This window comes from Pezoporus wallicus, unplaced genomic scaffold, assembly GCF_028554395.1.
Source record: "Pezoporus wallicus isolate ANWC-B61680 ecotype Strahan unplaced genomic scaffold, APGP_CSIRO_Pwel_v1 contig_7892, whole genome shotgun sequence".
NCBI lineage: Eukaryota > Metazoa > Chordata > Aves > Psittaciformes > Psittacidae > Pezoporus > Pezoporus wallicus.
The window spans coordinates 988,196-1,014,287 of record NW_026641897.1 but is presented as its reverse complement, the minus strand read 5'-3'; the positions used below and the strand labels follow the sequence as shown (position 1 = coordinate 1,014,287).

Below are 26,092 nucleotides of genomic sequence, written 5' to 3'. Positions count from 1 at the left end.
CTTCATAGGGTAGTAGTAGAATCTGTGATGGTTGGTCAGTGAAATTCCCAACTGATCCAGAAGAAGTTAGAAAGAAAGATGGGAATGCCAGAGAGTACAGCTCTATCTTCTATTTCCCACTCTTAGGCAATGGGGAAGGGGGCTGAACAGACTGTATTTATAGTATTTCTCAGCCCCACCTGTCCTACCTCACCTCTCCTCCAAACCAGACCCCCCCTAGCATCTGATTTTGTCAGACTTTGTCAGCATTTAGTCAGGTTGGACTAAAGAAATATCTAAGTTGCAAATGGGAAAGGGACTGAAAGGCTACTTAGGAGCTACTTTTCAGTAATTCAGATATAAGCCATCTCACTGTAGCACTAGCAATAAAAATCAAGTTTACAGCCACATTATTAGGATTGTGCAAAGGCAAACGCTCAGATAAACTCCTCCCACAGAAGACATTTGGCTATCACATGCAGGAGTGCAGAATTAAAAATTAGCTGGGCAAGGCAGGGATACCTGGGCTGCTTCAGTCCAGTGGCTTTGAAAGGAAACCTTCTGTGTGATACACTCTCTTATTTTGCCCTTCCCTTCCTGCCCTGTTACAGTTTTCCCCACATCCTACAGGTCTACCTTATGTTGTGCCTGGGAGATGCGGAAGCAGATAAACTTGTCTTATCACATCACCACTCAAGCTCTGCGGCACAGCTGCACCCAGTACTAAGGAGATGGGGAACATCTGAGCAAAACCAGGGAGCTGTGTGCAAACCAAAGCATATGTGACAGCTGAAGACAATCAAGCTGTTGAATTTCCTCTTTTATTTATCCCTGTTTCCTTCCCTTATCCATGCTACTATTTTCCTAATTTCAGCATCAAACTTCCTTTCCTGCTTCTAATTTGACTGAGTATTGCTGGGAACTTTGTTCTGTTCCAAGAGCAGCACAGGAAGGCAGCTCCCACCTCACCATTCTCCTGGCTACTGTGAACAAAAAGCAAACTGTCAGTGAGCCTGTAGTGTTGGAGTTACTGGAGAAAGTGCTGAGGTCCTTTGGAAAAGAGAAAAAAAAGGTCACCTCTGTACCTCTCACTATAGACCTGCAGCACAACACCTGCATCCCTCTACCATAAAAGGGAGAGGCTATCTGAACTGCATCTGCAGTCATATTCTGTGAGTTTAATGTGTAGATGATACTTAGCTTATGCCTATCCCCTGAGAGCAGCAGGGGCTTCTCCACCTTCATTCAGTGCTGACTGAGTCACAGTTGCCATCTGTCACTCCTGCAGCTCCCCACACTGACTTTGCCACCCTGCAAGAGGAAGGAGCTACAACTCTTGCTCTCTTACAGATTAAGGAGAGCTTACATGACCAGACAGAAGCTTTACATGTCCTACCTGCACCCAAGGGATCACCTAATACAGATGTATCTATGTCTCTGTCAGGGCTGGAAGAAGGCGTATGGTTTGAAAACCAAGTATTATGCTTAATTCTCTGCCCTGAATCTTATCTTGCAGAATTCCCATCTGCACCACTCGTGCTCAAACACACCCCTAATACTTGGTTCCCCAGTGACCAGGATACACACAAGACTGCAAGGCCTGGAAGGAAAAAAAACACCCCAAAACAACCAAAAAAACCCACAACCCAAAAATTTCCCAAAACACCTCACTTCCATCACTCATGTCCCTTGAGATAAGAAATCAAACTTCATTTCTGCTTTATATGCTTTCTGCATTTGGAACACCACCAAACCAGGAAGTTATGTTTGTAACTTTTCGGGCAGAAAAAAGGCTGGACAAAGCTGTTGCAGATTCACATTACTAAACAGGAAAAGTAGAGCGAGCAGAGTCCAGCTCCACGGCTGCGCACTTCCATAGCAGCAGGCTAACTACATGCCTGGTATTTGTGAGGTGTGCGCACTTATAATTGGAGACTCGCTATATTATTCCAGAGCATAAAGTGAAATGCCTGCATATTGCTTCTACATTGAACACATATAAGAGATGCCAAACCCAGCACTGCTGCCAACTCCTTCCTCTAATTTAAGAGATCAGTCATGTGGTTTCAAATAACAACATACCCACCCGCTCCCCAAAAAAGCTTTAAGTACAGTTGTTTTGTGATACAACAGGTCTCTTACCGGCTCCCTTGGGAAATTTCATGGCAAATGTAGCACAAATAACACCTTGACAATGTCTGTTGTCTTCAGGAAGGGAAGAAGAAAGTGAAAAGTGGGTTTTTTTAATGTATTTTGCATACAACCTTGAATAAAGACAACTTCTCAACCTCCCATGATTTAACGACTGCCGGAGGGAGATTCCACATCTTCTGAAAGGTCAGTATGTTCGTACCCAAAATCTTATACCAAACAGAAGTACATTCAGCTGTTCCTCCTGTAATGAGTGTTCTTCAAACAAAGTCTTTGAACAACTAATTTTCTTTACTTTTTCAAGCATGTTTCAAGGGCTTTGGTAGCAATGCTTATCAGGATTTAGTTTCTAAGAGGACACGTGTTCTTTCTTGGTCAGAAAGAAAGTTTGTGTTGGTGCAGGGCTGCCAAGACACACATCAGTGTTCTCCTTCCTGACCATGATGCTTTTTCTTGAAGTCCCAAAGCACCAGAATTATTTAAATTTAAAAAAAAATGTTATAGAAGACCTAGAAGTCTCAGTGAAAATCATGCAAAAAGTCATCAGAGCTTTAAAGGGGAGGATGGGGAAGAACACATTTGGCTCCCAGTTATAAATAATTTAAAGACAACCCAAAAATATCTGTAAAACACATATAAAACCAGAAAAATCTCATATTCCACAGATGTTGAGAGACTCAGCGACCTCTTGGGGGCACAGGTGGAGGATAAAAGCCTTCACTGCTTACAGGCCTATAAAAAGACAGAATACAAATGAATTTAAAAAAAAAAAAAGTAGAGAATAGGGTTCTGGAACAACAAATTGCACACAATAAAATCATAACTAAGAACACTACAAGCAGTAGTCATACAAGAAGAAAAACAGGCTACCACCAATTCAGCAACAAAGCAGATGCCAAGGTACCAGAGCCCTCCTGCACAAGTTATTTCTTCTGCTTTTCAGCTGCAGTAATTCTACTATTACTGGAAAGAGACGCTGTAATACTTGGGTGGAGTAAAACTTTGATAGTATAACAGCTTCCTCCTGAAAATTACATGAAGAGCAATAGGAAGAGATCAAAAGATCCAAAATCTTTTTTTTTTCCTTCAAAATAACTAGAGAGAAATTCCAGCTATATTCTTGCAAAGCCTCAAGTCAACATTCAGAATTTACTGCACCCACACATTACTAATTACTATTTTAACAGTTGGAGAATTTCAAATAGGATCTATACTTAGATAAACCTCTGGGGCCTGGACTTCATAGACTTGTGGTTGGTTGGACTGGAGAAATGTTTGTAAGTCACTTAAGTTTGTGGTGGCCAAATCAAGGCAAAACCCCTCAACACCTTTTACAAAACCAGTGCAGTTTTTGCTTTGAGGCCAATCATACATGTAAACAAGTATGCTTTGGAGAGATTTTGTCAAAACTGAAGAAGTCTAAGGGAATGCCAAACAGGAATTCCCTGTGCACTCTGCTCTGTATGTTCCAAGAGGATCATCTCAGAAGGATTAGGTACTAAATCTTTGCCAGGATCAGGATGCTACTCCACTTCGGTCAGTCTTACTGTGGCAAGCATTGTGCGCTTCAATACTGCTGTCCTTGCATCATGTGAACCACAGTAACAGTACTACAATTGGCATGTTACTAACCAGGAAACCAATTCCACCAAGGATTCCAGATGAGGAACGAGAATTTTACAATTTCTAACAGCATGCATTTATAAATAATAGACTGGTAAATCTTGCTGAAAGACATATTTGCTTCCTGCCTTGCTTTCTGCCCAAGGCTTCTATACTGATGCACAGAGCACTCACGTCTAAGCTGCTTTTTAGCTTTACCTGCTTGCACCTCGAGGAGGCACTCTGGGAGGCCTTTCTGGGAATGGCAGCCTCTCTGTTCGGTGGGTAACTGGGCTGCGGCTTCTAGTTGTTTCTGCAACTTCATTGTCCTACAAAATGAGGAAAGAGGTTAAAGGCCAGCAAAATTTGGTCCTTGTTAGCTTCACAACAGAAGTGGCTACATTTGCCATTTCTGCAAATGCAGTGCTATCCCTGAGCATCTTTTCTTCACATGAAAACAAAGCCATGTACTTAAGAACAGTGGACCAGTATGTAGCAGAGGTGAGAACCTACCTCACTGTCCCCTTCCATCCCACTGCTGACACTCAATATGCTCCGAGTGCTGGAGCGGTTACTTGCACTACCTAGAGTAAACAAGATAAAAACAAACTGATTATTAAATCCTGGTGATTTAACTGCAAAGCACTAATTCAGGGCTCCTTCTAATCTCTTGCACACATCATTTAATGCTTGTTTAGATTAATTTATTTCCACTGTTATTTTTCACATGTTCAGGATCCAAACAATTGCATTTCATACAATGCTGAGCACAGGGCCAGATCATTCAGTTTTGCTTTCTTTCTAGCCAATTTCTGCCCTCTCTAGGTCCAGGCTTCTGGTTAAATACCCTCAACCATAACCTAACTGAAAGGATACAATGCCGTATCAGCTGCCAAGTCAGGTAAATATTTTCACAAGTGTTACACACCCAACATTTATGTATATTTAAATTATCGATCTCCATGTCTTTAACAACTGCATGGAGTTAAATGGCTCTGAGCACTGTCACACATTCATTCCTTTAGCAAGTGACTGCTCATGATGTTATTGTTCCCAATAGCTGTTCACCACCTCCTCTCACAACAATCCTTACTCATTATAGGAATGTTTCCTAGTCTACTTCAGAGCTAAAAATTACAAGTTTGTTCAAACAGCCTGCAGCAACCATTTATGCAAACCCATTTAACTTGCATGAACCCAGACTATGAAATGTTTTTGCAGTCAGACATGCCATCTCTGAAGGGGACAGCAACATACAAACATATCTTACATTGCTATGGCTGGTTTCAGTCACAAATGCATAATGTTCTGTAGGGCTGTTCAATACTAGGACACTAATGTTCAGAAACCTATACATTGAAATGGAGGCTAGAGAGGTTCTCTCATAAGATGCACCTCCTCCCTAACCTTGGTGATGTAACTCATTATCAGTTGGTTCAAACAGCAGCGCTTAAAGAGTGATAAATATTGTATTCGGGTCCATTCTCACAATCACACCATGGGAAAGAGCCAAGCTGCACATAGTGAACTCCTTAGACGCATTAACATTTCTCTCAACTGCTTATATGCAAGTTACTGGCTCTGTCAACTGCCTCTGGCACCTACTTTGGACATGTGCCAGTTCTATCTTGCCAAGAGCCACAAAGGTAGTAACCTCACTGGTTCTCAATTTTCCTTTCAGAGCACCAAAATGATCTTGATTTCTGCAAGAATTGTGCAGTCTGCAATAACAGCAAGAACGCAGGTATTTAATTTGTGCAAATTAAACCTAATAAAAAACAAAGATAATAAAAATGTGCAGACTGTGTAAGTTACTCAAGAGGTCCCACATGAAAAATGTTGTCCTTTATTTGCAACAGCTGAGGAAACTACAGTAGATATGGGTTCCCAGCCTGCAATATAACTATGTCCTTCAAACCAGAAGAGCACACTGCCTGCTGAGAGTTATGGCAATGTATCATCCTTTTTTTTCTGAGGCAGCAGCTGCCATATACTTTTAAGAACTGGAGACAGGTAATACGCTTTCCCTGAAGAGGCTCAAGGGAATTTTTCACTCAGCTTTCAGGTTCTCCTCCTGCAGAGATGCAGGTGAGAGATGCTCAAACCCCTTGATGTACCTGGAGTTGCTTTTACCGTTTTGAGAACAGCCTGCATGCAACAGAATGCATGCAGGGTTTGGTGTGGTGAGTCAGCACTGGGATTCAGTAACAGAAGTCTTGTCCCCTGAGCTTACTCCAGAGTCACTCTGGGGAAGTGTTTTCCATCCAGCATTCCTGTAGAGAGGGTGGCACTCAGGGCTTGCTTACTTGTTGTGCTAGATGTGCTTTCTGTTTTCCAGTCTCCTCGCTTTAACTCATTTTTTGGTGGGAAAACATTTTTCCTGGGTGTGTATTCATATATTCCACATTCTGGTTTTCCCAAAGTATTATGAGAATGTCGAATGGGTACTGTAATTTCCAAATCTGAAAGGGAAAATGAACAGCTCAGAAGGCTCTAGGCAAGTATAGTCCCTGAGGGACAGCTTTCCACCTGAGAAAAAGTTAAACATGATCACATAAGGGCGATCATACATGTGATATACATTGAATGGATCAAGATTTACTCCACAGATGTGGGCATCCTTTCCTCAGTCTGGAAAATTAAGGAGTAAAGTGCTATGTTTTAGCCAACAGACAGATGGATGTGAATATTAAAATATGACAAAACTACAATACACATGGAAACACTTCTGCCTGAAAAGCATATTAATATTGTCAGCTGCTTCATTACCAGAGAATGTCAGAATCAGAGACTGTTACCTGCAGCTTTGTCTTTTTTTTGCTTCTCCATTTGCCTCCTGGTTATGCTGTCTCGTAGCCGTTTCAGGTTTTCCTAGAAACATCACAAGATATTCTTTTCAGGGCTTTGGTAAAGGAGGATGAGCAGCTTTCTGAAAAGTTAGCCAGTATCGTATTTCAGCTAACTTTTCAACCCAGCTGTAACAAAGACTGCTAGACTTGGCTGAAGTCCAAACCATATCAACAGGTTTTAATTTATTCCCTTCAGAAATCCATATGTGCCTTTCAGAAGCCAGTTTTTTTCTGATGTCCATTCTGTGTGTTTAGGTCAAGTGCACACACTCACTGGCAGTTGCAGATAAGCAGCACATTTAGTTTAGAACTTCCTCTGTTTTCTGTTTCCACTGTGACACTGGCACAAAAACAAGACCCATGATCAAGCATAGTCCTTTCTGTACTAATGAACAGATAATTCTGACTGCAGGGTTCAGAGGAGACTGACATGCATCCCAGAGAGCGAGGGAAAATTCAGAGTGTCCCCTCTAGAGCAAGAGGGGACACCTGGAAATGTAACCAGGGGCAAAGCCTCTTCACCACTGTATGGCAGCATACTGGCAAGATCTGGAACTTTTTAAAGCTGCTAATGGGATGGGGCACAGAGCATGACACTTTATCGCTGCTACAGACATCCACTGAAGTAGCACTGCATTCTTTATTGACAGAAGTAGGGATTTCTCTACTGTTTCTGGGTAGAGAGGACCCTTCAAAGTGAATCAGGAGAAGTCTTTGTTCTGACAGCTGCCAAAACAGTGTCACACACTGGAGACCAGCACCTCAAGTGGGAGAGCAGACTGCTGCAGCATGAACAAAAAGCTTCAAATGAAGCAGGCAGTGATTTTAAAGAGGGAGCCCCACTCTAACTTGAGAATGGAAATTTTAAACTATGACTTCTAGTTTCATCAGTCATTTTGTTGCTGCTGCCAACATGATTCCTTCTTTCAGCTAAACCACCCAAACACTGTGCTTTCACTTTTGACTGTTGCTAGACGTTGCACAGATGCAAATAACAGATAGTCATGGAGCCATCAAACACCCAGGGAAAGATCAAACCATCTACAATATAGGACTTCAAAGCCAATACACCATCTGGGACACCAAATCTTCACTGATCTGAAATGGATAAGAACTGACATGTTAAATGTGCACCACAGAAGTCCCCCACCAGCAGGCAGGTGCTAGGTGACTTCTAGAAAGGTAACTCAGCCAACTGGATTTGGCCGAATTCATAATGCACAGATCTTCCAAACCTCACAATAGTAATACAACACAATCAAATCTGTCAAAGAGCTGCCTGTTTACTGCCACATGAGAACAACCCCTCCATGATGCTGGGGATGGACTCTTCACTAGGGACTGTAGTGATAAGACAAGGGGTAATGGGTTAAAACTTAAACAGGGGAAGTTTAGATTGGATATAAGGAGGAAGTTCTCTACTGTAAGGGTGGTGAGGCACTGGAATGGGTTGCCCAAGGAAGCTGTGAATGCTCCATCCCTGGCGGTGTTCAAGGCCAGGCTGGGCAGAGCCTTGGGTGACATGGTTTAGTGTGAGGTGTCCCTGCACAAGGCAGGGGGCTTGGAACTGGATGATTTTAAGGTCCTTTCCAACCCTACCTATTCTATGATTCTATGCTGAACAGCTTGTAAGATATATCTAGAGAGACAGATGCATTTCTTAAACAGTAGAGTAAGCCTGTACCTGCTGGAACCGGAATGATTCTGATCTTTTTTTCTGGTTCAATTGCCACTCCTTAAAATGAAGTACAGCTTCATCAACAGTGAGTATGCCCATTTTCACTTGTTCTTGTAATGTTATCAGCTGCCGTTGACCTGGGGTTTTCATTCCAGCAAATGGATCATATATGCTTGATTGAGATGGGTCCCTTACAGGCCTGACTATTGTCTCTGAAGAAAGAACACCACCAAAAATGTTATTGAACTTGTGGCATCTGCCCTCCTCACTGAATACAAAGAAAATCAAGCACCCTTGGTCCAGCAGAGATTTAAAAAAAAAAAAAAAACAAAAAAAACAAAAAAAAAAACTACAAATTGAATGACTCCCTAACCAGAAGAGTATTTTCTCCTTATGCCATCTTGCTATTTGCCCAGCTGAGAGATAGCCCTGTACGCAAATATGTCCCAGGGATAATCTCTGCTCTTACAAACATAATTTAAGTGAACAGCACAAAATGTACTCCTTAAAATGCTCTGCTTCCTCACTGCAAAAATATCTCTCTCCTCAGCAGTTCACAAAACAGAGCTTTCACCTTGACATTCACCAAGGTAGACTCTTCTTAGGTAATCTGTGCAGCATAACTGCAGCAACAGAGAGGTGAAAACTCATCCTACTCTTTGTAACTCATTTGCAACATGAAGAGTAGTTTGTAACACATGAGATAAAAGTTCAGATACAGTCCCTAGCACTCTGATGGCGCACAGGGTAAGAGGTGAAAGATTAGGGCACAGTTTTGGATGTGCAAAGATCAATGGCAAGCAGTTCACTAAAGGTTAAATCCCAGGAAATAATGATCAACAGGCAGTGGATATATGCAGAAGATCAAAAGTGGGACATTTACTCCATAAAGTAATATGAATCACAACATAAAGGACTTCAGTTATTATGCCAGAGGATAAACTCCAAGACAGGGGATATGTACAGGATGTGATAAAGGGGTACCTTTCATTCTGCTGTTACAAAATGTTTTCAGTATCACATAAGGTCAGAAAGCTTGGGTCCTTCATATAGGACTATTATCCCCAGAGCCTTGTAAAAAAGACTGTTCTGTAACATTTCATACAAACGAAGTTATCTCAGCAGATTTGCTTTAGGATTACTGGAAAGATTTTCAGAGTGAACTTCTGACTTACCTTTCTTAACTCTTCCTCTGGAGATGTAGAGATTCTCAGGTCTTTTTGCTTTCTGTGCAAAAACTGTAAAACAAACAATCCTTAAATACTGAAACACATCTCATGAAGACAGAAACAACAAGCATAAATATTGGAAGCAAACATAATTCTACACTGCATTATAGCTTCTGTTACCCTACTATGTCCATTTAAGAAAACAAGATAAGAAGTTGCAATAGATCTCCCCTTCTATTGACCTCAACTGATTTAACTCAGCCACTTTCAAGAGAAGTCTGGATAGTATAATATAATATTTCCCCAAAATCCTGTCATGGGGGGAAGGAGGAGTCACTGAAATTCCTCTCCCACACATTACTGTGGTTCTTGTTAAAATGCTTGTAAAATATGATCAAGATTTCTAAAACTGTCTAGTAAACTAGGAGGAACAATTTTCTTCAATTAAACCCCACTTCAAGGGGAGGTATTGATGTATAGAATCAGGTACTGTACAAATGCTACTGAATCAGTGGTACCGTTATAGAGTAGTAACATCTTAATTTATTAGCTTGATTGTCTCCCTATAATATCAGGATCTTTCTAATTTAGTTGGATGTGTTTATACCATTTAGGGGTTATGTGTCATTAAGCACAAGCTCAGGCCAAGACCTCAGAATACAATATCCCCACATTTTCAGATGAGGCAGATGAAAACAGATGTGAAATTGGATCCCAAAGGTAATCCAACTCCAGAGCCAAATAATCCAGAGGTCTCAAAAACCTGTAGATTTTCTTGGTGTTGATTTAGCAACTGGAGCCCATGTGAAGGCCATTCTACAGTTGACTAGTCTACAGTTTAGGTCCTGGTACCCAACTCACTTTTGGAGATGTACAGCTCATTGTCTGGCTGTGGAGAGCTGGTCTCTGGTCTTGGAACAGGAACTGGAGGTCTGCTAGCCATTTCCTGTGGAAAAGTATCTTGTTCCACTGAGTAGTACACATCTTCACCATACTGCTGGTAAGCTCCTTCCTCTGAATCTGGCACATCCATTCTACTGCCTACAACAGAGTAGAGTTTGTAAGAAAAACAACCTGGCCACTTCACTGAACACTGCATCCTTCCAGAGGCACTGTGTACCACATTCTTACCAACATGGCCATTTCACAGGCAAAAACATTCAGTTTTGCAATGAGTTAAAAGTGCCAAAGCCCTTCAAGACAGGACTTCATAAGTCAGTAACAACTAGTAGCATGCAAGTGTTTGCCACTAAGCCTGTACCATCTGCTTTGGAAAAAAAAACCCACAGCAAAAAATCCCATAACTGTTTTTAAGGATTTGAGGAACAGTTAGTTCAACTAATTCCAGTTAATTAACATATTATAACAATTAACAAATCAGAGCACTGGTTTCCAAAAGCTACTTACGGTGGTCTACAAAGTACTACAGAGAATTATTCCTTTGTCTGAAATGAGAAATCTCCATCAGCTGACAAGATATTTGATCTCAGTGTGTCTCAGAGGAAGCTGGGTATGCATGTCTGTACTTAACGAATCCAGCTACCATTATACCACCTCACCATCTCCACTCTATTCTCACTCCTAAAATTACTGCAAATGTTGTAAGACCTGATTTAAAAGCTAGTTTCCCTCTGTTTGCATGGTAGCAAAATGAATTAAGAAGCCCTGGAGTAACTCCCTACTCTGTTACCAAGTCACAACTAAATACCAAAACCACTCGACTGACTTCCCTTTAGTTGATATTATAACACCTCGTTGAGTCAACACAGTGGGACTGCCAGAGCACTGGTGTTGGCAGGGAAAACAGAACAAGCTGTTATAAGCCCCAGACTTCATCTAGGTCTGAGTCCAGCTGGGTCACCCATAAAACATGAGTCTGTATCCCACGGAACCTGGCAAGTCAGGAAAAGGCTTGAGCAACCCAATCATGTTCGGTAGGGATAGCATGGAGCTAAGGTCTGATTGTGGTCAAAGAAGTCTCAGGGAGCACTGAAGAGGCAGAGCACAGATCAGGTTTGGGAGCCAGCAGTTCATTTCCTCTTTCCAGGTTGCTGCTTTCAATGTACAGAATTTTGAATAAAGCATCTACATTGAAATTCATCACTAGTTTGTGCTGCTGCACTTTATACTCAGCATCTGCCCATGAGGGAAGCCTGTACCCACATCCGGACACCAGAATTAATTCCCATCACTAAGATGAGGACAGAAGACAAGAGATTCCTGAATAGATACCAGCTGTATGCTTGCACTCACTAGTAGGCAAGGACTGGAATTAGAAACCACTCCTCCTCTTTGGCAAGAAACTAACTGCATTTGTGGTATCACCTCACAAGCTGTTCGCCCTGTTTGAACCCACTAAGGCAAAGCCATGCCAAAAAGTGTGGACTAGCTCCTATCTTTACAGATCAAGGACAAATCTCAAATTCCGTTTCATTGCTTTAGCTGTGCTATGGCGATCCTCTCTCCAAACAGGTCTCACCTTCTAAAAACTTGCGGAGCATTGAGTCTTTTGTAGTTAGAGAAATTTCATCTCCACCAACTGGAGTGTCTGGTTTGGACTGAAGCATCTCTACATCTGAAAAAAAAAATCAGAAAGATGACCCTGTTGATTATGCCTTTAAATATGTGGGGTAATATAATATAACATAATGAAATCATGTGATATTTCTGACTGGACATTAGGCTTATGGTGAAAGATCAAAGAGGAAGCCAGGCAACTGACCAGATATTTGCCTCAAAAAAGGCTCCAAAGCTGCTATGTTCAGACAACTCTGCACAAGTCTTTGCCAGCTGCCTGATGCTTATGCTTGAAGGTGACTAACATTCATAACTGAGAAGTTCTGACAAGCCACCAAGCAGGCACTGAGGATTAGCTATTATTGAGAGTGTGTTGGCCAGGTGAAGGTTTTGGCCTCTGCACAATGCTCCTGAGAGAGCAAACTGAGTGGAAGCTCTGCGACTTGGCAAAACAAGACCTTAAATGGCAATTTGCCCATGACACAGAAGATAGTATTTGTTTTGCTTACTGGATAAAAGTCAAAACAGCTGGCTGAGATAATTAGTTGGACTGGAAAGTGTACAGAGGGTCAGATGATAATTTAGTACTGAGAAAGCAGTGACAGTGAACAATAAGGTATTTTGTTAATTCAGTGGTTTTGACATAAGGAATTCTAATTCCAAAAAAGAGGCAACCTCATTGTAACACTAAAACTAATCCTAAAACTAAAATGCTTGTAATGAGTGACATAAATGAATTGTTGAGGCTTATTATTGTAAGTGAATTGCTGAGGCATATTGTGAAATATCTATTATGTAAACTAGATGGTTTAGGTTACATAAGAGAATATGAAATATTTCTCTATAAATGTAATTTTAGTATCTGCTGTCTTCTGCTAAACTGAAGAGATTTTGAGAGAGGGATAAGAATATGCTAGCAGAATTTTGCTTTGTTAGAATGTTGTGGAGGTTTTCAAGTAATAATTGTCAAAGGACTCACTGACAGTCACGTGAATGCATCCAACCTAGCTTTAGCCTCACAGGAATACCTCCAGCATAGCCACAGCAATGCTGCATGCTGTGTGGACTAACCACACTAGCAGCTTCTCAAGAGCTCTGCAGTCCATGCCAACCTGCATGCTGCTGGAGCTAATTGCGCATCACCTACCTCATATAAAGGTCAGTTAAGTTTTGCTGCATTACTACATGGAAGCACATATTTGACATTTCAGCATCCTGAAGTATTACCACTACAGACCTATATCTTCCTGTAGAGTGATTTTTCCCTCTTGCAGCCACCACAATTACTTTTAACATAGCTTTTAGAAATTAGCCTCTAGCAAACAGAGGCCTAGAGGAAAGCCACCACTTTATGGATTTGGGGGCAGAACAGGATGTGAGAGGTGTGCAAAGCTCCTTTCATCCTCTGTGGAGGGAACAGTAGCTTCCCAGCTTTAGCTATTCTCTGCAGGATTACTAAACCTAACAGCAGTGCAACAGGATATCACAGGGTTTGTTTTCTATCACATAGTCAATGTAGTTAAATTAATCAACTAGTTAGTTCTCCTTCAAAGACACGGTTGCCACCTCACTACCCTCTTGCACATGGGCATGTCTCACATACAGATGAGACCTAACATCTCATCAATGACACCTTCTGTTCCACTTGCTGCAAAAACAGGATAGCAAGACAGAAGTGACAAGAAGGTGGCACACACAAACTTGAGTAAAACGGGAAAGGTCACCAGATTTTCCTGAGGCTACTGGGGAAAGCTGGTCTGAAGGTTTAGCAGGAAGAGGGTTAAGTAGTTCCTAGATGTCAGAATTTAGTAGCTAAAAGATATTTATTCAAAGAGTTTTAAGTTTCCCTTTGCAGGGTTTAAGGCATCAGAAGACAGTGAAGAGACAGACACACAGAAGACAAGTTATAACCTACACACCCTTCACAACAGCTAAAATATCCATGCATGGGCACCCTTTACAAAGCAGTCATACCCTTCCCTCTAAACATTTGCAAACACTAGATGCCAGGTATTCATGCACATGAGGCAAGCTACCTCTTTATAGAGACCAGTCGTTTATTATGCAAGACAAAGGCTTCAATGTGTTGGCATAAATTACAACTCAGAACTTTATAAACAGTTATATTTTTGTGCACAATTCTCTCAGTTTGCTCAAGAATAACAAGGAGATTGCTGTTTCCTGCATTACATAAAGAAAAAAAACAAATCAGTAAGGGCAGTGTTGAAAGCTTGGTCTTAAGAGAATAAAAATGGTGGAGGGTGGAAGGGATATACAAGAGAGAGAGCATCACAACTTATATGTGAACTAACATCTGTTCTTTAGGTGCTGGAGGTCTGCAAATTACAGGACAATAAATTTCAGTCAGCTGAAACTCTCTGGGATAAAGGATTAAATCTCTGCATGAAATTCTCACTGTCTAGGGTCTGAGTGTCACACAACTCACAGATATGGAAACAGTGCTAAGAATCCAGGTTTGTTTCCACCAGCCCTTAGCCACTGACACTGTTTGACCTTGGACAGAGGAAATACAGCCTCTTTCCCCAGGTAAAACAGCGTAAAGCACACACCAGGCAGTTTAATCTTCACACAGATCAAACAGGTTTCCACATTTTCAAGAGTCCTTGCTCTCAGAGCCCATGCTGCACACAACTTCAGCCTACTTAAAATGCTCCATTTTGCAAAAATCAGCAGGAGGTGCTGGTGAAAGGATAGCAGTAAAAGCAAAGCACTTTATCTGATGCTGTAGTTAATACTACCAGACTGATATGACGGGGATAACTCTCCCTTTTTTGCTATTGAGACTGTGTGACTCAGCTAGGTGACATTTACCTGCAACCTGCATCAACCTGCAGCATATTCTAGAAAATTATTATGTTTGAATTTACAGGTATTTGAAAAGCGTAATAGAAGGAAGGTGCTCTTCCAAAGCAGAAACAATTAGATTAATGATAAAAATTAAATAAGGCAATTCAATCTCATCATTAAAAAATAGCAAACAAGGTAACAGCAGGGGCTAGTAAATTCCCACTGATTTGGTTAGGAGTACCTTATGATCTACACTACTCAGGGCATTAAGACCTACCTGGAAAAGAACACTCCCCTCCAGCAGAAAGAGAGGCAGTGTTCTGTAGATGAATGAAATTCCATTTTTTTTAATTCTATCATTTATCTCAAAGGGACAACTAGCAACTCAACACAAGTATGTGCATCTCCAGCTTAAGCAAAACTGGGCCCTTGCACAGCTTCTGCACTCTCTGTAAATATTTTCTGAGGACCAAATGCAGAGAGAAAAAACACACAACACATGAAACACACTGAAAATTGAATGAAGAGTACAAGAACTAACAGAACATTGCAGTATTCAAGTATCTGCTACTGCTTTTGACTCATTACAATGGCTCCAGTCCTGCAATACCTTATTCTCAAACCAGATCCTGCCAGAAAAATTGACCCTGTGGTATATAACCTTCCTTTGATCAGTGTCTGAAAAACTGTGGTGGAAGCACATCTTGATCATAACAAATGGGCATTCAGCCACAATACAGCTATGCTTAAAATAGCCGAGGTATTGTCCTGTATACCACAGCCATAACTACTTACATAAGAGCTCACACTGAGAAAGTACCTCAGTGGAAGTTGATTATGATGTCCTAGGGAGTTTTTCATCCTCATAAACCTTTAAGTCAGTACAAAAGCTTGAAGCCTTTATTTGTGAAGGCAGTTCTAAACCACACAGCACCCATTAATCTTAGTGAGGGTTTGCCTGTGTGCTGGTATTCTAAATAATATTGAAAGACCTTCACTTTGAGAGAACCAATCTAAGTGTTGAACGCTGTACCGATTTAAACTTACCTGTTACAATACAGGTAGGTTTTAAGCACTGGTCAGACAAGCTGTAAATATTCTTCAGGCAAAGACTAACAGACTACATAAGAACAGGGATTTTCCAGTAAAAGACTCCTACTGTATTGCTCCTGAACACATATCTCTGTTACATTCCACTCAAGAGAACTCCTTAAGAAGCAGGAAACACACTCACATTCCTTGCTGAGGTATAAGCCATACACAGCATCTCACCGATGAGGAAAACATTTCAAAACACAGACTCATTCAGCTTTGCTTTTGAGTAAAGGAATCATAAGTATCTACTTTAGGGGCAGCTAAAGAGTTTTTGCCTTTTTAGCCCTACTAGGCCTGCAAAGCCTGCAGCACATTTGCATACCAGGAGAACTTTCTGATGCTGATCCCATAAACCTCTGTCACGCTGCTGATCAGGAAATATGCCTGATGGACCTTTGCTACTGAGGAGGCTTAAGGAAAGCAGCCTGATTTAGGCTTCAAATGCACAACCTTCCCACCCATAGCAACCTTTCCTAGCTCTCCATACCTGTGCCTGCCAGTCAAGCAGGCTCAGTTTTGTGTATTCATCCAAAACACCAGCCAGCCTCTCCCTGAGATCCATCAGTCAGAGTAAGTATGGGCAGGATAACCTATGTACTTGAATTGTTTAACTTAATGTGGCTTTTCAGAGAGGCTTTTTAGAGTCCAGGTCAAAATTGGTAAATTGCAAGGAATTTGTTTTGCATCCACAAAAGAAAGATTATCCCCTTCATAGTTCCTGAGAGATCTGGACATTTCAGGATGGAAGAAGATAAGTTGGACTTAGTGGTTTTAAGCACGTTTTTTTTCCCTCCACAGACTTAGTCCATCAGGGGTGCACTGGTTGCTTGCAGAGCTTCCAAACATCTAGAAATTCTCACCCCCATTACTGCAAACAGCAGTAGCTTTGCTCCTTAGGTGTCCAAGCAGGCTTACTGCTTAATCTCCACCTGAAGGCAGAATAATCTTAGTTTTGGTAGCAAAACTATCCCTGCAGAGGCCAAAGCTTCAGAAAAGAGTTTATGATTTCAGGTGGAGAACCAACAAAGTCTTCTGGACTCCATAGTCAATGGAAATGTGCTTTATAACATCATTTAATCTAAAACAGGAGCAAACTAGCCCAGGGCAGATATAGCTATAAGCATAACTGTTTCAGTAAGTAAACTTTCTTCCTGAAGCAGCACACTTAAAACTGCCGATACACTGAAAGTCCTTATGCAGGTACTTAATTAGCTAGATTCTCTGCTCACCAAGGGAACCATAAAACATATCAGTGAAATGAATCTAGACAAAATATATGCAGATAAGTAAGAACAGCAAATTTACAATTGCTTAACATAGGTGCTTAGCTTGATATTTTCAATCAGCCTCACTGAATATTAATGGAATGGTGGAAAAGTTAAACATCTGCATATTTATCAGAATTAGCTCTATATTTTTAGTAATAAACTAAGTGGATTAGAATAATGATTTTGCACTTATAATCTTTTCAGTACATATTCCTAAATGTTCATTTTCTTTTGTTCTCAAGTTGTTGAGCTCAGCTCTTGTTTTTTCAGTTTCCCCATTGTCAGAAAAACACATCTTCCACCAGTGGCTATAGACCAGTGTCCTTAACTCCCTGAATCACAAGAGAGAGAGAAGCAGGACAGTAAAAATTTGGTCTCTTCCAAATGCTAATTCACTTGCTCAGTGTTCAGGGAGTCCTCAAAGCACTGAGGAAAACATCTCTTGACCTTGTACAGTGCCAATCAGAGAAAGGTTTAGAGCAATTTTATTAGCCAGCCAGCTCGGAACTGGAGTATAGTTTCCTTGTGGTGAGAGCAGAAAAGCTGTAATCAGCCCTTACTCTGAAATTGAGCTGAGGCACTGATATGTATAGGAGAGACAGATCAGCTTAGGCCTCTTGGACAGGGACTCTGAGCAACCTGATCTAGTTGAAGACGTCTCTGCTCATTGCAGGGAGGTTGATCTATAACTTCAGAGGTCCCGTCCAATCTAAACCATCCTATGATTCCGTGATACTATAAATATACATACAAAGATCTTCTGGGGCAGCAGGGACAAATCCAGCCATGGATTCATAAAGCTCTTCATCAGAGCCAGGATTCAAGGAACACTTCATCAACAGATCAGTGGACAGATAAGCCATGGACTCATAAACAGACTCATCCTCCTCGCCCTGCATCAGCTCTTCCTTAATGTGACTCTTCAGCATATCTGCAGTTTCCTGGAGAGGAAGGAGGGCAATGAAAAAAAAAAAAAAATTATCAAGTCTCATTTAGATGAAGAATCTGGGAAATTGAAGCAAACAAAAGATATCACACTCTCCCATCACTGATGGAAAATGTCTTCTAAAGCAGCCCATTCCCAAAGACTAAGGCTTCTCAAAAGAATTAAATCCCCACTGCAGCTGCTGGGCCCAGCCTTCAAGATCTATGTAGTAATAATGGGTAATGAAGGTGATATAAGTTGGTGCTGACATACATCTGAATAGCTATTGCAGACTCTCACCCCCTCAATTTTGTGTCCTACGTGATACCTGCAAACTCTGAAAACATAGGCAAAGCTCATTCTAAAAATACAAATGCTTGACAAAGGCTATTTTGGGATAAGCATAGCTGACCATGAGCTGCCATATGCAGAGCACTTACAAGAAAGCAAAGTTTTAGCTTTGGTGTAGATTTGGTTTCAGTTTCCTAGTATTAGCAGCAGTATGTAACACCCAGAGTGGGAGTACACAGACCCTTTTCTGTGAGAGTAACAGGAAACCTCACAGCAGGCAGTTGTTTGTGTAATATAGGCACTTTCAATTCACAGGACAGCAGAACCCTTTCTCACATATTTGCAGCATGGGGTGGAGGAAGAGCAGTGCGGATCTCCACCAAATGATGCAAAGGAGCAAAACAAATCTTCCTTCCAGCCTCCTCCCCAGGTTCCAACTATGTCACAACCACAGCCGTTTTAACCGGTTGCACCACTGTAAGAAATCCTTCCATCCACAGCAGTCACCTCAATCCACAGGGCATGTGTGTCAAAACTGTCTGCACATGCTTTCTCCCACAGTCAAAATAGGTCAGACAGGTAGCTCATGGGATACTTCAGGAAGGTGCAGAGGAACATTTTCCAGGGAGAAAATTAGGTAACTGGGTTTACTGGGACTTTCAGATATTCATACTAGTCATGCTTCTAGTCACTACCTTGCAGTGGACACAGTGGTGCAGATAATTTGTGTGCTCTGGTAGTAAGCTGCACAGATAATTTGATGGTCAGTAAGCAGGACCTACTCTTAACACAGCTCTTAGTGTGCTGGTGGAAAGGAGGACATGGGAAGAGTACAGTACTGCAATAAGAGGTTGGAAGGACTTCCTAAGCACCTCTCACTTATCCCAATGCAAAGATTTAATCACACAACTTACAGTTTCTGCAGCCCTCCTGATATCAGAACAGTCTTTGTAAGAAGCTCTTACGTATAACCTTAAATTCATGCTTATGAAGCAAGCCCCAAGTCGTAAGAGCCACCCATGCCTCCTAAACAGAGCTTAAACACTACCATAATTGGCTGGCAGAACCACACTAAGGCTGGCAGATCTATCACCCACCATTCAGACAACTGTTAGAGACAATTATGCACAACTTTTCAGCTGAAAGCAAAGGTAAATAAAATCTGCTCAATAATTCATGTGATCTGAGTCAAGGAGCTGCTTATTATTTTGAAGTATACAGGCTGGAAACAAATCAAATGGAAAAGAAAGGATAAATCCCCATGCACACAAAATGACCCCACAGAAACAACTGCCTGGTGCAGCTGGAGTCAGGTCCATGTCATAATCTGGAAAAGTTAGAGTGATGTTTTCTAGGGATGGGGTTAGCTCAAAGAGAACCGAGTTGTGAATTGGGCTACCAGAGATAACAAGCAGGGGATGGACAGCTATCCTAACACAGGAAGAAATGGATTTCAAGTGTGGCAGGCATACAACACAAAACAGCTGTGAATGAGCTAATAAACAATCCAGACTGAACTTTGATTAATCAGAGAACATCTCAGATTCTACCCTCCCAAACGTATCCTGTACCTGTATTACTCCCTAATGTAAGTGGGATGAAGGGTATGTAGTTTTCCCAAGTTCAGAGGTTAGAAGAGTACACCAGGCATCAACCACATCCCTGCCAAAACTTCATTAGATGAATGGATGATAAGGAAACCCAGCCATGGCAGTCTCTGCTTCCATCTTATTTGTTTCTGTGCAAAACCTCCAAGAACATCCCCACCTCCACAGACCCAGACCTCCAGCCTTTCAGTGTGGCTGAATGTCTGTATTCTACACCCTACCACAACACACTGCTCCCTTTATTACCCCTTCACTCCTGCTCCCACAACACCAAATGACAAGCTTGGTGCCACTGCCCACACCTGCTGTGGGACAATGCAGAAGGACTGCTGCTTTGTCTTACCACATATTCATCAATGAATTGGCGAAGGTCCTTAAAGCCATGCTTTTCTGCTATGGTGTTTGGATAGTGACCATATTTGTTGGCTACACTGTAGGCCTGCAGAGCTCCAGGGCAAGTGAGCAGCAAGGCAGTGAGGTTCTTCAGCCCATATCTTGCAGAAAAGTGAAGCAGTGTTGGCAACTCCTCATCCCTCTGATCTGTGAGAACAAGAACCTGTTAGAATCTAAGTTTTTCTCTAGCAGCAGAGCCAGTAAGCTTAAGTCTTATGACCTTTAGTGGGGAGCCTGGTACTCTAATAGCTTAATATATGTAGGATCCCAGGGTTGCGAGGACCTCTTAGATCATCAAACCAGTAGAATCCAGCTGCTGTAAGGTAATCATGTCATGGTGATTCACACACAATCCAACTGCTGAGTGCCCACTGTGAACCTTCAAACAGAATCATGGGGGTGGGGGTAAAGGACTGGGCTGGAGAATGACATACAAGGCTGGGAGAAGAACAAGGGACAAAATACCCGAGACATTTTTGGGAGCATCATCTTTTGACTTTGGTAGTGTTTGGAGCTGTCCATGGCCTCTGTTGTAGTGCAAGGAAGTGAGACTGATGGCATGTAATAAAGAAAGGGTGACCCAACCCAAATGGCAATCCCCCTTCTATAGAAATATAGCTTCCTGGCTGAGATCCAAGATATTTGAGACAGCCTGTACAGGTACCATACACTTGCAGCTCCAACATAGAGCAACTAATACAGGCGAGGTTTAAAATGAAAACAAAAATCTTTCAACTTACTTGTTGTCATATCTTCTTCCTCCAGCTGGTTGATTCCAAACAGGTGTAAGCCACTGGCAGGAATGTTCTTCTTGAGTGACTCAGTCAATAGTTTGTCCAGTGCTTCTACACTGTATGGCACGATTTTAAAGGCCTAGAGGTAAATGGAAAGTGATTTTGTTTGAAGGTGCCTGTAGATTCAGTTAAGGTGAGATTTATAGGGTGTTTCTTTATTTAGCACATATCATAAAACAGTAGGCATAAACACTGAAGACCAAGCAAAGAACATAAATAGCTTCCTGATCCAGAAACAAATTATTAGTAATCTGAGCAGACAAGAACCACACTCTCCAGAACAAGACAATGAGAAAGTCACTCATGCAACTGGAAGCACAGAAAACCATTACTTCCTAATTCCTTGACAGGTATACTCTCACTTCTGAAACTGTTCCAGTGAAGTGTCACTCCTGGTCTAAGCATGAACTAGTTCATTTTGAATTGCTCTTTGTACACTCTGGGTCTGGCTTTTGAACTGGTTCTTAGCCAAAAACTGCATGCCTATTCACCAAGTAGAGGCACAGCCCAGTGCCAACTGCTCCACAACTTGAACTAAAAAGGAAGGGAAAGACAGTCTCTCCTGCCCCAGGTATACTCATGTCTAACAACACTACTCTGTAGGCTTCCACTAGATGGCTGACATGCCAGCAGGCAGGGAAAAAAAACCCAACCGAAAAACCAACCAAAAAAACCCAAAACAACAAAACAAACCCACATCTGGAGAACTTCTTGTGCAAGATTTACCCTTCTAATAGGGTTCAGGTACCCCAACTGTGCAAAATGTGATACGAGAACTGAGGAGTGGCTTTAAAGAAGTGCTAATAATAAAATCATTTTACATTACTTCATTCAGTTAGTATGAATCTTTGCTACCTATTCACATCTCTTCAAAGAACCCTTAGGTACAAGTTTCCAAACAATCTATTCCTTTATGATACTTTCTGTTATATCAAGTTCTGTCATCTTGATGATCTTTTCAAGTCATCAAGGTCTGAATATGAGGATTGACTGCATTTTTTTGTTAGCTGGCTAGCCTGAGTCACCTTAGCAGCTATTTGCTCCAGACAGGAAAAGCACCAAAGCTTTTCCTAAAAGGGGATGTTAAGGTTATGTGAAAATCCCTAAATAACCTTGCATTTCTTCTCTTCAGAAGAGCTACTTCATGGAAGTTCTTTTTCTCATTTCCACTTGTCTAGTCTCTGAGAAAGCTAGTTTCCAAAGCAGCTGTTTGCTAGTCATTACCTGGCACATGAACTGTACTGGGTTGGCTGCATTAGCCAACAGACGGCTGATTTCCTCCATGTCGGTATGATACATGACACTTGTTTCTCCCACCATCAAGTCCCCTGAATATATCTGCAGAGGCACTGTCCCAGGGGTTAAATCTGAAAAGAAAGAGAAGACATCACCGTTAAGAACAAATGTGAATGAGTCTGCATCAAATACCCTGAGGATAGCAGGAGTCTGCAGATACTGCCAGCTGGATACCAAAACAGTTCTGTTGTACTGAATTCATGAGGAGTCATGAAGAAAAGGAGACGATGTTGGTTTGAACACTAGGTAATAAAGTACTTTGGAACTACCTTCTTCATAGCTATATCGATGCATTTCACCTGTGACCTGCTAGGTCCTCTGCTAACAGTAGTCTAGACCACTGATGTTAACAGCACACACCTCAAAAAAAAACAGCCTCACATCTCTCCACCCCTGGCTTTCTCTGGAGCAGTGCCATAAAATGTGAGAGCTGGTGAAGAAGAGGAGAGGAACCAGAAAAGACACTAGGGGTTTTGCAACTTGTCAGCCTCATTAGTATCTGAAGGAGATCATCTTAAAAGAATTCAAGCTTTGCAACTTTACTCACTCACAGGATGTATCTTCTACCTGCACCTTGGGAGCTTCTTGATGCTTTATCTAATGTGCATTCACAGGTCCGAACTTTCTCTTTGAAACACAAGTATTTTGAATCCTACTGAAATTAACCTTTCCCTGGTGGCTATTAATGTCTCAGGAAATTATGAAATAGTTACAGTCATACACAAAAAGAATTAAAGATATATTTCCTCTTAATGCTAGAAACTGCAGAGCTTACACAGTTGTATGCTCCATCAATGTCATGTTGATAATTCAAAGGTCATGTTTATAATTCAAAATGAAAGATTAATTTCTGGGTCCATGCTTAAATTATAAGTCTTGATTTTAGACAGATTAAGTTGAATATTTTTATGTGGGTGAAGTCACCTTCTTTAAATCAATCCACCTCTCTGACTTTATGGGAGTCGCTATAATGGCTGTTAGTCTCTGTTCTCAAGCTGTCGTAATAACTCTTCAAGAGGGCAGACCAAAGTAGATTATACAAAATCATGCTGCAAAACTACTATCAATCTGTAGGACTCTGAAATCTTAGAATCATAGAATCATAGAATTGTTAGGGTTGGAAAGGACCTTAAGATCATCTAGTTCCAACCCCCTGCCGTGGGCAGGGACACCTTACGCTAAATCATATCATCCAAGGCCTCATCCAACCTGGTCTTGAACACTGCCAGGGATGGAGCATTCACAACCTCCCTGGGCAACCTATTCCAGTGCCTCACCACCCTAACAGGAAAGAATTTCCTTCTTACATCCAACCTAAACTTCCCCTGTTTAAGTTTTAACCCGTTACCCCTTGTCCTGTTACTACAGTCTCTAATGAAGAGTCCCTCTCCAGCATCTCTATAGGCCCCCCTATAGTTCCCTATAGTGAACCTAAAGTTTAGACAACTTACAGTTTTGTAAATGTAAATACCTAGAAGAACAGAACATACCTGTATTAAAAGGCAAACCAGGATAAACAGTTTCAGCTCTGATCACGGAGAGATCACCACACATTAAACACATGCTGTTATACGCATGCAATTATTTACTGGAACTTACATTCTCTTGGTGCCCTGCCAATGCTAATGTGGTGGTGGTTATAACACGCAATCAAGTTCAAAGCACTTTATAAGCTGCAATCTGTTCTCAGAACTCCCAGTAAGGTGTTTCCACACTGCAACCCTGCCACTGCTGAGGGAAAAACAGAGCCCCCAGCAAAAATCTATCTCAGTTTCTCATCACAGAAGTATCACAGAGAATGCAAATTCAAGATTTCCTGGCCTCAAGTTTTCTTTCATTGCAACCTCTACTCTTATCCCTCTGGCACTTTTCATAACAGGCAGGTTGAAACAGAAAGGAAGCAATGGGTGGAGGGTTGGGGGAAATCTCAGTCCAGCTTACTTGGAGCCTCCACAGAGATTGTGTACTCATTCTCCATCTCAGCCAACACACGCACAGATGATGCATTCTCTGGAGAGAATTCAACTTCAGTTTTCACTTCACCATCTAGTTTACATTTCATGATAATATAAACTGTTGTCTTCACCTAAGAGAAAAGGCATTACAACACACAGGTTCACAATATCAAAACACTTACTTTGTTAAGCCCCTTTTATAGGAATTTTGTTGTCATTGCAACCAACACATAAATTATCAGCTGTCATTTTCATGGCCCTGAATGCTTTTCAGGAGCATCTTCCAGCCTTGGATATTGACAGATGGCTTCTCCTACAGCTTGCACCAGCATAGATAGATGCATTAAGCTGATAAAACTCCAGATTTATCAGCTAGATTCATAAACTGATTAAAGCTAGATTTATAGAGTTATTTAGTCTCAACTCTATCAGTCTCTTCTCTCAAGCAGCACACTCCCACTCTAAACAGAAATGAAGGAAGAAACCTAGACTTTTTCCACCTGAGGAGATGCTATACTAAGAAATGCTGTTTTTCAGTGACCCTTTGGAGTCACTTACAGGACATGCATCAGAATTGTCATATTAGACTGCATCCAGGCTGTGGAGTTAAGCAGCTATGTTAACGAGACTGTCAGTAAGTGACATTGCAGCCTACATAGCACTGGGCACAGCATGTTATTCAGCTATTTCTGGGCCTAGGGACCTGAGCTCATGAAACAGAGACACTGAGGATGGGGGCTGAGAGGAAAGGTTACAGAACAGGAATTATGGGCTAATTCCCAGGCCCATAAAGCTTTCCACTACACAGCAGCATGAGTTGCTCCAGCTCATGGTAAGAATGTAGCCCAAGGAGTAGACATACAGTACCCCACACCGTATGCGATCAGGCTGCACCACCAGATGGTCACCAGTGCTCTTGGGTTCATCACTCATGGCAAGTCTGTGGGAGTCAGTTAGGTTCTTCTCATTTTCTGTTTCTGTATCAGTCACAGAGTCACAGCCTGAGTCTAAAATAAAGCACACAAGGTCTTGTTATCACATCACTCCCCTTCGCTGAAAATGTGTATCATACACATGCATCCTGATAAACAGCCAGTGAGGTGGTGGGGTGGAACTTGCTTTCCTTCTCAATGTAATGCTCAGGAAAGGGGAACTAGTTGAAGAAAGGGAAACTACAGAGCTTTCATTATTTTTTTACCCCTTAAAAAGATGGCCGGGGAACATTCACAAAGACATAAAAGTGCTGTTGTAGCACTAAGCATGCTAACAAAACAAACAGCAGTGCCGCTCTTTGCTGAGATGGATAGTCCCTTCTCGTGTTAGATAACAGAATTAGGATGTAGATGTCTAATGTAAGAATGATCAGCAACTGGACCCATCTGAATCTAGCTGTGCTCTGAGCAAATTGTAGGATGGGCAGTAGTCTTTAATCTTCCTCTTCTAAAGTAAATGAAGAAAACCAACTTTTCTTGCTTTTCAGTAGTAACTTTAATTTTTCTGGATCCTGCTTATGTTGCTCACCCCAACTCCCAAGTTCATTACTGTGATGACAAAATACAACATGAAACAATAGCCTTAAGGGATCCTGTTCCTCAAGCAGGAACTATAAGCTCCTGTATCTATACAAGAGTGAAACTGAAATGTACCAGAGCTTTTGAATTGAAGAATAGGAATACTCTACCCAAACAGATCCAAAAGTAGAAGTAAACACATGT

General features: G+C 41.5%; 2 protein-coding genes across 2 annotated transcripts in view; one reads left to right on the top strand and one right to left on the bottom strand.

Annotated features, from left to right (window-relative positions):
* The window catches only part of LOC130608085 (cytochrome P450 2C8-like), a 219,385-nt gene that overhangs the window by 177,667 nt on the left and 15,626 nt on the right, over positions 1-26,092 (top strand). The gene's annotated exons all lie outside the window — the stretch shown is intronic.
* The window catches only part of PIK3AP1 (phosphoinositide-3-kinase adaptor protein 1), a 47,720-nt gene continuing 23,834 nt past the window's right edge, over positions 2,207-26,092 (bottom strand). The window contains exons 3-17 of the mRNA XM_057425732.1: positions 25,245-25,384; positions 24,364-24,508; positions 22,351-22,493; positions 21,073-21,205; positions 20,283-20,479; positions 17,868-18,057; positions 11,908-12,003; positions 10,290-10,469; positions 9,435-9,497; positions 8,266-8,471; positions 6,531-6,603; positions 6,039-6,194; positions 4,246-4,316; positions 3,952-4,061; positions 2,207-2,862 (exon numbers count right to left, since the gene is read on the bottom strand). Coding sequence (XP_057281715.1) covers positions 2,808-2,862; positions 3,952-4,061; positions 4,246-4,316; positions 6,039-6,194; positions 6,531-6,603; positions 8,266-8,471; positions 9,435-9,497; positions 10,290-10,469; positions 11,908-12,003; positions 17,868-18,057; positions 20,283-20,479; positions 21,073-21,205; positions 22,351-22,493; positions 24,364-24,508; positions 25,245-25,384 — 1,958 coding nt within the window. The 3' untranslated portion in view covers positions 2,207-2,807. The remainder of the gene's footprint in view (positions 2,863-3,951; positions 4,062-4,245; positions 4,317-6,038; positions 6,195-6,530; positions 6,604-8,265; positions 8,472-9,434; positions 9,498-10,289; positions 10,470-11,907; positions 12,004-17,867; positions 18,058-20,282; positions 20,480-21,072; positions 21,206-22,350; positions 22,494-24,363; positions 24,509-25,244; positions 25,385-26,092) is intronic.